This window comes from Filicampus tigris, chromosome 15 (assembly GCF_054856515.1).
Source record: "Filicampus tigris isolate MCC_2025a chromosome 15, RoL_Ftig_1.0, whole genome shotgun sequence".
Lineage (NCBI taxonomy): Eukaryota > Metazoa > Chordata > Actinopteri > Syngnathiformes > Syngnathidae > Filicampus > Filicampus tigris.
This window is the reverse complement of record NC_141231.1, coordinates 18,823,070-18,838,057: the sequence shown is the minus strand read 5'-3', so window position 1 is coordinate 18,838,057 and position 14,988 is coordinate 18,823,070. Positions and strand designations below refer to the sequence as shown.

The following is a 14,988-nucleotide window of genomic DNA, read 5'->3' as shown; positions in this document are numbered from 1 at the left end:
GAGCTAAACTACCGGTATACGCTAAAATGCTAACAGTAGCTACTTGAAATAGTGTCCACTTGGGAAAATCTTTTAGCTGCCAACGCTAACCACTTTGATTCCCCACAGATAAAATGCTATCATGAACTACTTGTTGCATTTATTTAAGAACTGTCTCTCGCTCTCTCGCCTACTTATTAAATATCCTTCGACTAACTTATAACGGAATGCTTCCACCAGCTGCTTTGCAGCTAGCTATGCTAAGTGTCTTGATTCGCAGCCACCAGCTAATGTAAAGCAGCGTTTAAACATCTTTACACCTTTGAAAACAGCTGCATATCCTGGAGTAAAAAGAGAAATGAAAACATGTATTTTAGCCCCATTTAGGGCAACGCTAAGCTAAAATGCAATCAGTGGATGGGCTGCATGTTTTGAAAGTTGTCTCGCTTTCTCGTCCACTTCTGAATCACCCTTTGACTAACTTGTGATGGAACGCTTCCACCCAGCCTGCTTTGCAGCTAGCCGTGCTAACCGTCTTGATTCCCAGCCGCTAGCAACTTGTGGATTCAAGCCAATCCTCTGTTCAGTCTTGCAGCCTTCCTAAAAAGAAGCGTCTGAAAGCTAAGTGGCTCTTGTTTGGCGCTAAATATAGCATTAGGGGTTGACTGGTAACGTTTGCTTTGGTTTCCGCCTCTCCCCAGAGAAAGGGAACACCTTGTGTGAGCTTCTTCTCCATGACGCGCCGCCGCATCTGCCGAGAACCTAAGCTCAATGAGGTGAGGGGTGCGGTGCTACAAATAAATCACAGTGGAGCTCTTCAAGGCCGGGTAACCCAAATTGCCCCCCCCCCCCCCACGCCAGGTAAACATTACTGCTAAAACTTGTCATTAGCATTCATGGATTAGGGAAACACAAAGCAGCGTCTGGATAGAATTGTGATTTTTTTTTAAAAAATCTGATTCATCAAGTAATCCAAAAATATTATTGACAGTTTAATCCACGGCTACAGTAATTGTTAGCGAGCAGCTCTAAAATTGAAAAATGTGCAGCTAATCCACTTGATTGGGATCAGAATCGGCATCGTCTGATCTGCCCCAACGAATGATCGGTATTGGAATCGGCAGCATAAAAAAAACATTCAATTTAACTTGAAGAAGCCTGCAGGAGCCCTGCCTAGGAAATTCTCACTTAAGCCAGTCTCTTGGAAGGCACTTTGTTCACCAAAGTTGTTATTGTTATTGTCATCATCCTTTCTTGCCATGAGCTGCAACTTTGTCACGCATGCAGTGTGAGTGTTTGTTTGTGTCATTCGTGGGTCCGCGGAAATGTGCGTGTGTGTGTGTGTGTGTGTTAATTGAAATGTAAAGCTTCCCCCTTGGGTTGCTGTCAAACACCAAAGAATGCCGCTCAGTCCAAAGTGTGTATGGACTTTCTTTTTCCGTCTTGCTGTTCACACAAAAGATTACATTTTGCCTGCCAAGGGAATGAGCATGCTCGCCATAACGCGCCCCCCCCCCACGCACACGCAGAATGAAGGAACTAAAGAAGACGCCATTTGTATTACACAATTGGCACCTTATCGTATCCGACATGACTCATCCTCGTGTTGCTAGTTTCTAAATGACCAGTGGTGGGAAGTAACAGTACACACAAGCAGGGGCGGAAGCAATTTTTTTTTTTTTTTTTTTTTAAAAGAGACATATAATATGATTAAGACATAACTGAGCTACCAAAAAGCTTGCGAGTAGGGGGCCCCTATCAGGGACATTTCCGAATTGTGAGGCTTGCTGGCAGTGTTGTTGCGCGTTTCCAATTGTGTGGTCGGAACATGAGCAGGGAGCAACACGACACGACAGATTTGGAAAAACAAATGTTTTCCCCATCCATGACCTTATTTAAGATGCCTTGTGTTAAAAAAAAAACACACACACACACACACATTCAGAGTAGAGTTGCACGATGAATCGATTTTTGAAATGAATCGATGAATATTTGTGCGAATCGATTCATTGCTAAGAGACTTAAAATTGTCGAAATCCTCAGAATTTCAGCCTCTCGCCCAGGACATTCTCCCACATTTCTTTAGTCCTCAATGAAAGCAGACTCATTATTATTATTGTTGAATCAAAGTAAGACATTTTCAAACATCTGCTTTTTGTTACCGACCAAACCAGTAACGTAATCGTAAGAATATGAATCTGATCGTGCATCAATTTGGGGGGGGTGGGAAAAAGTCCTGTTTTCGAATAAAGGGATGTCAATTCAAACATGTTTTTAAAAATCGGATTCATCGGCAGATTAATTGTTTATCAAAACAATTGATTACTTGCCTACAAGTAAGGCAAATTGTTCAAGTTATCTTGCCTATTTTTGGCTCTCCGATGAATGATATGCTGTGTGCACAACCCGTGTAGCCTGTAAGTGTGTGTGGGACATTGTTCGTATCGGCGACACGGGCCGCTAAGTCAGCCGCAACGAGATGGCAGCTTTGTCATCGTGACCGCTTGACAGGCTGATTTCAACATTCCAATCACAAGCAAGTACAATATATCCCCCGGGAGATTTCAACCCCCGAAGAGCAGAACGCAAGACAGTTGCGCGAACCACCGGTCCGCTACGCTGCCAGCATTTTCAAGTGGCATCTTTTGTCATCGCCTTTCTCAAAAATTCAGCCCTGAACCGCACTCGCAACGTGAAATTGGACAACCTGGTCCCAAAAGTTCTCAAGAAGTGAAGTGGTCGGGAAGGGAAGTTGCCGTCGTTCAAGTATTCTTCCGTCGAGCGTCCGCGGCGTGTCACTTGCGTCGCACATGAAACATTTCCCGCCCTGCCGGAGGTAAATGTGATTATTATTCCCTCGTGGCGGCGGTGGCCTGGTGGATTGATTGGCGGGAAGCTGACGCCGCATGCGGAAAACATGGCGGCCCATTTGCGGCCGTCAATCTTGTCCGCGCGCACACACGTGTAAGGACATGGACCTGAGCGGAGGAGCAGTGATTGATCACCTCCTGTAAGGCTGATTTATGTCTTTTAATTTACCGTCTCCGTTTTTCGCAAGTGGCCAGGACGCAGGTTTTTTTTTTTTTTCTTTTTTTTTTACTAGCTGCGTCACGTTTGCCCGAGCGCTTCGTCTATGGCGCCATCTTCCAATAATTTCCTGCTCCCTGAGTGGTTATCTGCTGAGGGATGATCGCCGGCTTTGGCGGCGGCCGCGACCTTGGCGAGAGTCGCTCGTCCTTCCCGCCGTCGTCTGCATGGCAACGGGGCGCTAATTAGCTCAGGTGACGGACAAAGTTACTTTTGTCAGAAATTTTAGGACTCGGCAAATTCTTGTCTCCCACTTTTATAAGACTGGCCTTGAGTTGAGTATTTGTGCGACTCAACTTGATTTTCAAAAAAAGAGAGAGAGAAAAAAATGGACATTTGGAATTGTTTAATCATGCATAAAAGAGGCGACGTGGGGTCAGACCAAAATAATCGATTAGCAGAGCTGGGCAATGGACCGGTCCGTCTATCCGTCACTGACGGACTCCCGTTTTGCTGACGATTGACGGGAAAAAAATGTTAATAGACGGACTAAGTATAGACGGAAGCCCCTTTTATTGAGTCCGCCATTCGTCACTCGTCCATCATTAGTCTATTTTTCGCAGCGAGGCTTCGATGGCCACGACGAGCGCGGGGAGGAATTTTGTTGCTTGGGGGACAGATTTAAGAGGGGGTTTGGGGTGGTGGGATTAAACTTTGCTCGTGAAAGTTTAGTCAGAATTGCCGACAGACGCCTGTTTAATATTAGAGGCGGACCGGCCTATAGTATATATTATTATTATTATTATTATTTTTACCGCGGGAAGAAAAGGCGAATGACGGACGACGGAAGGGTACCCACGCTGCAGACGGATGACAAATAACGGACGCTCAATTTTTCGTCAAATGCCCAGCTCTGCCTATTTATCGATTGATCTACTTATCCAGCTAGCTAGCTAGCTAGCTATATTGCTAGCTAGATGGATAAATAGATCAATATAAAAGCTAGCAATACATCTACCTAGCTTCCTATCTATTTCAATCAGATCCCGCCCCCCCCCGTTCCAGGCATCCGGTAAAATTTCCCACCTTCAAACGAGAGTGCATTGCGGCTAACGCGAGCTATCTTCCTCTCGCTCCCCTACCTTGCTATCTTTCCATCTCTCTATCACTGACTGCATCCATCCAATAACAAACAAACGGTGAGGCAAAACCGCAGCTTCTTTTGTGGTGCTAATTAGAATTTGCAGTCAGTGGCGCTCCCCTTCCATTCACCCGCATCGCAAACTTGCCCTTGACGAGCGAGATAAAAGGCCGCGATTGGCGCTTTCTCTGTGCCTTCACCCAGCTTTTTCAAATTCACTCACTCTCCGATGCGCTCTCACTACAGTATCCCTCTCTCTCTCTCTCTCTCTCTCTCTCTCTCTCTCTCTCTCGCTCTCGTTTCGTTTTTGGGGGGGAGAGCCACAAATGCGACATGCTAATAGCTGTGTGTAGATTAGCTGGCAATGGACGGAGGCAGATGTATCCTGGAAGGCAGCGTAATTGGTTTACTTGTAATCAGCTCCAATCAACAGTGCGCACACACACACACACACACGCACTTGCGGGCACGGCTCGAAAGCGTCAGCAAATCGCTTGGAAAAATACCGGAACGTGATCTAATACGTTTAGTTTAGTCACAAAGTAGCGCATTTTTGATCAGGTAACTTTAATCAGACTATATGAGATACAGTAATGCGGAACATGCCGGCAAGTGGCGACGTGCGTCCCGATTGTTGTGGTCCTTATTGGCAAGCGATGCCGGCCAGTGTAGGACGAGAGACGCCTTAATGGCTGACACTGCGCAGGTGTTCGTGCCATCCGCTTTCAATTCAAGCCCTCATCGTCATCAGCAGCAGGATGGGGAGCGGGAGCCCAGCAATTAGCGCCCCGCGGTCTGTCAATGTAATGAAAAAGCCGCCGCAGATGTTTGGCCCCTGACTCACTGCCTATTATGCATCCAAGACCCTCCGAAAATAGGGCTTCGGGGCACACTTTCAGCATGAGCCTCACATGCAAGATAAGGATTTGCAGGTGACCTTCATTTGACCCTCAGTACACCTTGGAATGACAAACTCTTTTGGCAAAACTTCCAAATAAGAAGCAAACAAAGAGCTTTTTTGGAAAAGGAGGCGCCCATTAGCGCAAAGACCCTTTGGGAGAGCCAGCGTCATTTGGACTGGGAAATCGTGCTTCGCTGACGTTCGTATCACAATAAATAATCTTCAGTCTTCCAAGTTGCGCAATTTGGAGTGACACTGTGAGTTTATTTCATACCTTGACCAACATCGGAACTATTTCCTCGTCGACGGGGCTGCGACTAACGATCGTTTTGAAAAGTGGTTATTGTGTCGATTAATCGGATTTTTTAAAAATCACATTTTCATTGGAACATTATTTCAAATGCATGAACGTGAATAGATTACGATTCAGGGACTGCGACGTCCAAAAATAGGCCAAAAATGTGGATTGTTGCTTCCCAAAGTTAAAGCGGATGTTTACAAAAGTCCTAATTTGAAAAAACGTACAGATAATCCGTCTGCTTTTCGCGAACCGCAATCAAAGCGTTGATTGTCGAGAGGCTGAAATCAGATGATTTGGACATTTTCAAACAGCGCCTTGACGATCGATCCACGATCAAAATACTCGATTAATCGTTAGTCCGATTCCAATGAATTGAAATGCCACTGGTCGGTTCCAGCTTCCACAAAGACACCAGCCATGTTTTATTTACGTTTTTAGCAAAGAAAACCAACGCTGTATCGTATCAAAACAAAATAACAGATGAGCCACATGGCAGAGCGTAATACGGCCATTTCAAAGCCAAAACGGCCGAGCGACAGCGCGTAAAAGTTGAAAAGCTGGAGTCAACGTGCGAGTCAAACCGTGCTTCCTTTTCATGGCCGCCGCCCGCACAACTAGCGTCGATGAGACGTCACATGTGGTGAATATGCCGGTGACGTATCCAAAAAGCCGCCGCGATACAAGCGGCATCTCCGGCTGTGAAATTCATCGGACGAATGAATCGTTTTGTAATCGAGTTATTCGTTTTGTGCCAAGTTGATTTTTTTTTTTTTTCCGCCTGTTACTATTGCTCTTGCGCACACAAAGCACTCGCCGACTATTATTTAGCGGCTGGCCAAGCGACGTGACGAGGGGGCGGCAGGCATCTGCTCTTTACGCAACGGCGCTCCGCGGCAAAGCTATTAAAAGCTTTTTCTCTTCGCTACTAATTAGCAACCGAGCATGGCTCGGTTTCTCCAGAAGCAAAAAGCGAACAAACAAACTGTTTGTGAAAACCAAGACTTCAACGCAGTTTTTCTTGTTTTTTGTTTTTTTTTGCTTTTGATGGCCAAACCATTTCTTTTCTGACACACAATGAAACGGACTCACCCCATGACCCCTTTCTACATGAACACATTTTGACTTTATACCCTCCAGATACATCCTCTGTTTTAAATGCGAGGCGCCGAAACATTTCTCTCCCTCGTAATCGACGTGTCAAGTCACATTTTGCGACCTAATCTTTACCTTCAACTCAAAAGCTGTTCCGATCTCAAATTGAGAGCGACGCGATGCCGCCATCTACGGGCATCTGTTAGTCACTGCAGTTGTTCGCAAGCCTGAATTTCACAGGCGAGACCCAAACGTAACAAATGTTTTTGTCTCGTGGTTTATCTGTTTGTTAAATGTGCTGTGTTGATGACGGTGCTCAAAAATGGGAACAAAACTTAAAACATCACAAAGTTCCTCAAATGGGGGAAAAAAAAACTAGAACCTCAAAAAGGTTTATGTTGTGCAGACCGCCGGAACATCAGAGGTGCAAAATATGACGAAAGAAAAAAAAAAACGTGAACATCCAAAGGCACAAAATGTGCAAAACGGGAACCTCGAAAAGCAAGTTGTGACGAACACTAGAACATCGAAGGTGCAAAATATGAAGAAAAAAAAAAACTGAACATCAAAAGTTATCGAATGTAGAAATGAAATTCATAACTTAATACAACACTATAATAATAAGCAATTATTATTATTATGAATCACCTCTGAGCCTGGTTTTTAGATTGTGCAAGTGGACTTAATGAAGTGGCCTCTCTCTCTCTCTCTCTCTCCCTCTCGCTCTCTCTCGCTCTCTCTCTCTCTCTCTCTCTCGCTCTCTCGTCCGCTCTCTCGTCCGCTCTCTCCCCCGTCACTGTGTACGAAGGCAGCGTAGTTTGCGTGGAGTCCCCATCCAGGGATCAGCTTCCCCTCCGCCGCCCGCGAATCCCGCGACCGTCGCCTGGACGCGCCTGGAAAGACCCCGCAGCCACCCGCACCCCCCGCCCCATTTCTGCCGCCAACTGCAGCGGCTCCTCACTTCCCCGAAGCTCGCATGGAGGCGCCGACTGCCCGGCGTCGGTGCGCGCTCGTCGCCTCCCTCACCGAACCTTTTTGTCCAGTCTGAAGAGGAGGAGGAGGAGGAGGAGGAGGAGGAGGGAGGAGGAGAAGAAGAAGAAAGTGGGGGCGCTGCTGGAGGTGGAAACAAGTCTGCAAGATCACTTTCGGTTCGGCCGGAAAGGCTTTTTTTTTTTTGTGCGCGCGTGTGTGTGTGTGTGTACTTTTTGGAAGGGGAAAGGAGTTCAGCGAGTGCGCGCTCATGAATTCGGATAAAAATGTTTACCTCGGCAGAGACAAAGGCATCATGCGGAAGAGAGCGCTGCTCCTTCGCAAGGGCTGCAGCTTCGAGATTACCAGGTAGGCTGAGCTCTTTCTGCTTGCATTTAAGGAGGACCAGCAGGAGGAGGAGGAGGAGGAGGAGGAGGAGGAGGAGGAGGAGGAGGAGGACTGTTAAGTTGGCCATGTGGCACCAAATATGGAGCATTTCGGTCGCCACTTGTGAACGGGATTTGCTCCCGAAAACATCCAATTATCGCGCTTGATGCGCACCTGACTGCAGCAGAGCGGATCTCAAGTCATGCTTCATTTTTATGCAAAGGGGATTGGGGGTGGGGGGGGGGGGGGGTGGGGGGGGCTCTGCGGGGGGCGTGGTGGGTTACTTGCTTATCCAATCAGAAATGAGACGATGCCGGTCACTGTATTCAACCGTGAACCACGTATGGGACATTGAGGGCGTTTCCAGGCATCCCAAAAGGAACGGGGGTGGCGGGGGAGTTGTCACTGCCCGCACCACGGAATGGACCAACCCTGCCACAAATAATTGCCCCCCCCCCCCCAAAAAAAAAACAAATTTAGTCATTTGTAGGATGCCACAAGATGGCGACAAAACATCTAGAACGGCGAGCTGGCGTCTAACATGTTGACAATGAGGAGCCCGTTTTCCATCAACGTGTTTGCGGCTTCGCACGAGTCGGTACAGTTTGCAAGTGCGCTGGCCTGAACATCACAGAAGATTTTCATTAAATACAAAGGGGCGGTAAAAAAAAAAAAAAAAGAAGAATTTGTCACTGCAGAACCACAAGAATGTGGGCACTTTTAAGTGATTGTTTTGGTCACAGGCCACATTTTAGTTACGGCTTCCCTTCGGAGGGCCGTTATGACCGGGACCTCAAATAAAGGTAGAATGGCCTCATATTACAAATACTGCACACAACAAATTGACCAATAGCTAGTTTTGAAATCAGAGGCCAATAAAAGCTCTTTTTAAAAATATTGCACTTATATTAAAAGGGGAAGGGGTCACAAAACTGCTTGCAACATCTCGACATTTTAAAAAAAGATGGCAAGGTATTTTAGCTAGAAACATGAAGTCGATACATACAATTTGGTTTAGCGGGCCGCATAAAATGATGCGGCGGGCCAGATGTGGCCCCCGGGCCTTTGGTTTGACACCGGTGTTTTAAGGTATGGTTGGGAATCTTTTGAAGTAACGGTTTTTCGGGAACTTTGGTGTCTTTTAGACAATTTGCCGGCGTTCTTTTGAAGTGGAAAACCTTCCAGGCCCGTCGTTGCCGGGCAATTGCCGCCGACTGCGCCGCTGAGCAGTTTGATGCTAATTTCCATCTTAGCTGCTAAGCCATCAAGTGAGCGTCTCCTGAGCGCCGGAGTGTCAGAATAAAAGCCACGGCAGCTTTGCGTGCCGTTGTGTGACATTGTGCCGCAAAGATGCGGCCAGCGTTGTTGTTTGCTGCTGCCTTCTTACTTGCCGTGTTATTCTTTCAAAAGTGCCAAATAAGCAAACAGGCAAGTCTGAATAACGTAACATGTTGAGGCATATAGGAAGGATAGAAGTGTAGATTTAAAAAAAAACAAAAAAAAAAAAAAACGTGATGTGGTTTTATTTCTTCGGGTACTCATAAAGGCTGCCGATACTGGCATGCGTGGCTGATTGAACGTGATTTGCTTCCTTCACCTCAGGGGCGGAGCCAGAATGTGGCTAGTGGGTGGGCCTGAATATTTCTCTCACTGTGCACACCCGGCCGGGCCCACCCGTGGCTCCGACCCTGCTTCACCTTCCTCTCATATTTGTTATTACATTTCAAGAATATGTTCCCAGCAGGCCCACTAGTTGAAACACAGCATTCTGGTTGATTTTGTGTTTGTGGAATATAAATCAGGCAGCAAAATGCACTGGTTTTTCGCCATCTCTGTGGGCGGCCATTTTGTCCTGTGTCAACTGAAAATGACATCACAACTGCTCACAAGGACCAATCACGCCTGAGCTGTTTTCTGAAGCTGAGCCGTGTTTGGTCCTTGTGAGCGTTTGTGATGTCATTTTCAGTCGACGCAAGACAAAATGGCCGCCCCCGGAGATGGCTAAAAACCAGTGGATGAACACAACATATTCTTGAAAAAAATGTTTGTGTTGACTTCCCCTATAAGGTGCAGCGTCTGTATACTTTCATAAGGTTTATTTGAATGCCGATCGAGAGCGCATTATTAGCTCCTTGCTCGCAAAATGGATGTTTTTCTTCGCCTACCCTAGCGAGCCTCCGAACGTCTCCCAACAAAAATGCCTTCAGCAGGAAGGGAGAAACAAAACCAACTGCTTGCTTGTCCTCATCGTGGTTTCCCGCTGAAGCTTTTTTTTTTTTTGTTTTGTTTTTTTCTCAGCTTCAAAGCGGCGTGGGACAATGAGAAACATGTTTCCAAATGGCAAGCATCCATTTCTTTTAATTTTTTTTTTTTTTGGGTTGCATGCGGCGATAGAACGCGGTCAAAGGCTGTGTCGGGAATCCCTCCTTATCCGCTAGACAGTCCGTTTCCAATTTTCTACCCCTGCTCAAATGTGTCGTGTCGGGCCGCAACGATGAATCGAATAACGCCAATAATTCGATTGCAAAAAAGGTGGAAGCTTAACAATGCACTGCGCACCTTACATGCACGTTTTTTTTGTTGTTTTTTTTCCAAATGCGTCATATGTTTTGGGACATTTAGCCAGAGGCGAGTGCACGTTTGAGCCCCACTTGGGTTACTGCATGCGGACGGTGCTTGTTTGTCGAAAGCAATTCTTGCGTTCAAACATTTGCTCAGGAAGTGCCCGAAAGGCCATCCAGCTCGATAACCGTGTCGGTCCAGTAGAAGTATTGGAGTGGAGGGTACATGTTTCTGCTTTCAAATGGAGGGAGTAAAAGTTCATCCCTTCACACCAACGTAGTTCCTTAGCAACAAGATGCCACAAGGTGGCGCCAAAGCACCGCTTGTGTATGAGACCGGGCTTTTGCCTGTCTGACAGAAGCCCCTCCCCTCACTTCAACATAATTGCTCGGCACTTGGATGCCACAGGACATTTAACCCCCCAAATCGGGTCAAAAGAATCGTGCATGACACCAGCCCCCAAATGAGGTCGTTTTGTACAAAAAGCAAAAAAAAAAAGTGTTGTTTTGCAGGTTACTCATTTGACCCAAGATTTTGGGTTGAATGCATGAGCTGGTGATAACTTTTATATTCGCCTTTCTCTCACTTCAACATAGTTCCTTTGCGCCAAGACACCACAAGATGGCGGCAGACCACGACTTTTATATTAGACAGGGTTATGGGCTGGCTAAATGAAGCTCCTCCCTTCACATCAATGCAGTTCCTTCACTCTAAAAACACTTGGATCAAAAAGTGTCTGACCCAAATTCGGGGTTCAATAAATAACCCACAAGAGAAGACCCAAAATGTGCTTGTATAACCCAAAAACCCAATTTGGGTTATTTTTGGACCAATAGCGTGCTGACACCAAGAAGCCACAAGCTGGCGCCAAAGCGCTGACTAAATGAAGCTCCTCCCCTCACTTCAACATAGTTCCGAGTCATTAAAACTTGCCTTTGGCTTGAGCATAAATGCAGTCAATACGAGTTGTTCCGTGAATGACGACAGACGGGTTGAGAAAAAAACAACAAAAAAAACCATTGGCGAATCGGTACATTTGTGATTCGTGAATGGCTCGCACTGTAAAGTCGCCGTGAATGAACGCAAGGTTCCACCTTGGCGCTGGCACGCGTGCACGCACGCACGCACGCACGCACGCGTCTCGCTCTTTTCCCGAGCACAATTGTGCCGTCGGAGAAGTGAGCCGTGCTTGATTGGGGCGCCGCGTCAACTTGAGCCGGTCCGCGGCAACATCTGCTTCCATTTAGGGCCGAGGAAAAAAAAGCACTCCGGGAAGCCTGGAAAAAACATTTCCCATTATAGACGGCTGGAGCCGGGCCAGCCGTACAGTTGGAGCCTTTTTGAATGTTCTTCAAGAGAGCAAGCGAGCGGGAGGGTTTTTATTTTGTTTGTGTGACACGACACCCCCCTTCGTGACCCCGCCCGAGGAGCAAATGACAAGTGTGCAGTCGAATCGGGGCTTGAGGTCAGCACTTCTGAATCTGTGCTGCCTTGACTGATGTGTGATGTGTGGAGTGTGGAGTGGGAGGGGGGGCATTGGGGGGGGGGGGGCAACGGCGCGTTTGTTTTGCTTCAAGGTCGTCTGCCTCCTCCGAGTCGCCATTGCAAAATGTTTCTTTATACTGTAGTTCCTTTTGACCCGGTTTTGACTCCTGTTGTTTCATTTCACTTAGTTTGAATTCCTTGTCAGAGCAGGTTTGTCGGATTTGATTAGTTTGAGTTTTCTTTTCATAATGTAATATTTTCGGGGAATGTAGTATTTGTCGAGTGCAAGATAAAAGAAAGAAGTCACTAGGTATAGTGTGATAAAGTAAGTTAAACTACAAATTGTACAGATTTGTACAGCGGTACAGAAATAAATACTTTTAAAATGAACCTCGGCGCCCATGTCAGATCACTGACGGACAAAAACGGAGTACATTTTCACTATACTTATGAATAATTAGTTTTATAAATGTAACATGTTGCGTCCATTAGTTTTTGTTTCGTTGAAAGCGTTTTTTTTTGTTTTGTTGAAAGCGTTTTTGTTTTATTTTTATTCCCTTATCGAAAATGGGGAAAAATATGGATTTTTAAAAAATAATATAGTACAAAAACATGCACAAAAAAATTATATCTTGTTTTGAACTTTTTACACACTTTTTACTTTATTTTTCATATTCAATTTAAAAAAATGAAATCTATTTTTTAAATATTTTTTTTAATTCCAATTTTACTTGGATTTTTAAAAACGTTTTATGAACCTTTAGCTTTGTTTATTTTTAAATAAGTTATATGGTTTTATTTTTTTTCAGTTCTTTTTTTTGTACAAGCATTTGGTATTAAGTATTAAGTATTCATGTTTTTTTGCACATTCATGAAGGGGGAAAAAAGAGTAAAATGGAAATTATTTCTAGATGTTTTCAGTCAAATAGAATTTGACCAACAGTATTTTAAAACAAAATGAACCGGTATGATTTGGCTGTAATTAAGATTATTTACCACAAGAGGGCAGGCTCTTGCTATATAGTTGACGAGCGGCATCTAGGTTGCAAATTGAGTGAGGGAAGGGAATCAATCCGCTTTTGAGACTTTGGCCCAAAATCGACAGTCAAAGTCAGTTACAGGGTCATGAAAAACAAAAATAATAAAGGTGAGAAATTAGTGAACCTAACATAGCTACTTCTGCCGAATTAAAAACGTTTGCACTATTTATACAGTATCAAGTTGTTATATTAAAAAAATGGAGAATTTAACAAACCCAAAGTATGCATTTGCATACAGTAAATAGCATACATGTACTTTTTTTTTTTTTTTCTCATCAGATCATATTATTGTTGCTTCTCAACAATTGATATTGTTGGCGCGAGCACACCACATGCTCACGGAGGGCCAACAAAAGCAATTAAAATGTCATTTGTGTGATTGCGCTTGATGACATTTTCCCCAAAGACACCCCGGCAACCTTTTGACATTTGACGTTCAAACGGCAACAGGCCGAGGGAGGGGCTTACTGCATGGCACAGCCAATCCGCACTCAGGATTTCAGATGGCTTGTTTTTCGTTTTGCAGCTTCCGTTCACATCCATCATTTTTGCATACGGTGTCGTTTCGGCTAGCTCTGCTACTCGGAATATGCTTTCTGAACTTAAAGGACCACAAAGACAACATTCGGGGCAAAGATTTTGAAAAAGAAAAGAAATAAAAGGAGTCAAATTCTTCGACTTCCTCCACCGTACTATAAAGGGCCAAAAGTCCCCGTTTTGCCATAGCTATGTATTTGAAAAAAAATGCCAGCTTTTTACTAAACGTATCGGAGCATTAGGACAACGTGGTGTCAATTTTTTTTTTTTTTTTCATTTACCGAACTTGAGCGACAGGTGGTGGCCTGAAAGGACTAATGGTTAACGTTTAGCAAAGCTCTCTATTTAAAAGTCTTATTTCTTCAGATTTTCTTTGACCGTACAGCAGTGATAAGTACGGTGGCCATCGAGGGCCAAACGTTTTGACGTCAAGGCGTGGCATCAAAACCTCCGTTTTTGATTTCTTTTTACTGGCCGTGAGTAGTAGTAAGGCGGCATTTGCCAAAGCTCTCCGTTGCAAACTCGATTTGACGAACAGTACCCATGCACGGCTGGTGAGCTCGCGCTCTGTAATGCTTCCGCCTACACGCTGCTTGTGTCGGGGGAGCAGCAAGCCTGGGATGGTCCACGCTGGCCAGTTCACACACAAACACACACGCGCGCGCGCGCTTATACATCCATGCACGTGTGAAGGTTACTTTGAAAATGTCAACCTCAGCGTCGAAGGCGAGAGCACTCAATTGATCTGCGAAACAAAGCCCCCTGGTGGCGGATTTGACCGTTGTCAGCAGCTCTCTATCGACGGAGACGTAGCGTAAACTCACATTGACCCGACTAACGTTTTGTTTTTTTCCATAATGAATTGTAGCGGACAATTTTAGAGCAGTGTTGGATGGTGTCGCACTTGTGTTGATATCTAAATTGAAAGCCTCTAGCTTTGCGGACTCCGCCCAAAAGGCCACGTTTGGCTCATGGCCACGATCTCCATTTAAAGGCGCCGGGCTTTTTCCCAAGGCAGGCGATGAATACTTAAGAGGTTGAATTATGATTCTTTTTTTTTTTTTCAAAGCTGAATGTTTTGCCAAAAGTTTCCATTAGACCCCTGGACTTCTTTGGCTCAGTTTGCCTTGACCAAATTTCAGCGATAAGTATGGTGGCTTTCAAAGTCCAAAAAGGCACATTTCTAGCCAATTTCTCATGACGGTTCTTCACCGTGCTTGTTAAAAGGCAGAGTTTTGGAAAAAGCGCTCCTTTCAAAACGTGAGTTTACCTGGCATATTGAACACTAGCAATAAGTATGGTGGCCTCAAAGGGCCAAAAAGGCAAAACTCTGACTCGTGGGCTTTTCCTAAACACAACCGATAAGTCTGGTGGTTTTTAAGTGACAAAAACTCAACATTTTGTCCATGCTCTCCATTAAGAATGTGACTCGTTTGGCTTTTGCGAGCATGAACGTTAAGTGCGTTCGCCTTTCAGCGAACACAAGCCGGCTTTCAATTCAAAACTTTTTTCCCAACATTAGTGGAAAGTACAGTGGCCTTAAAGGGTCCGAAGTTTTTGCTTTTGT

The 14,988-nt window shown here is 45.3% G+C and overlaps 1 protein-coding gene across 6 annotated transcripts in view; it reads left to right on the top strand.

Moving 5' to 3' along the window:
- The first annotated feature begins 7,249 nt into the window (after positions 1-7,249).
- The window catches only part of garnl3 (GTPase activating Rap/RanGAP domain like 3), a 46,443-nt gene continuing 38,704 nt past the window's right edge, over positions 7,250-14,988 (top strand). For all 6 annotated transcript variants that reach the window (XM_086053548.1, XM_086053545.1, XM_086053542.1 and 3 more), the window contains exon 1: positions 7,250-7,779. In XM_086053548.1, the coding sequence (XP_085909674.1) occupies positions 7,682-7,779 (98 nt within the window). In that variant the 5' untranslated portion in view covers positions 7,250-7,681. The remainder of the gene's footprint in view (positions 7,780-14,988) is intronic.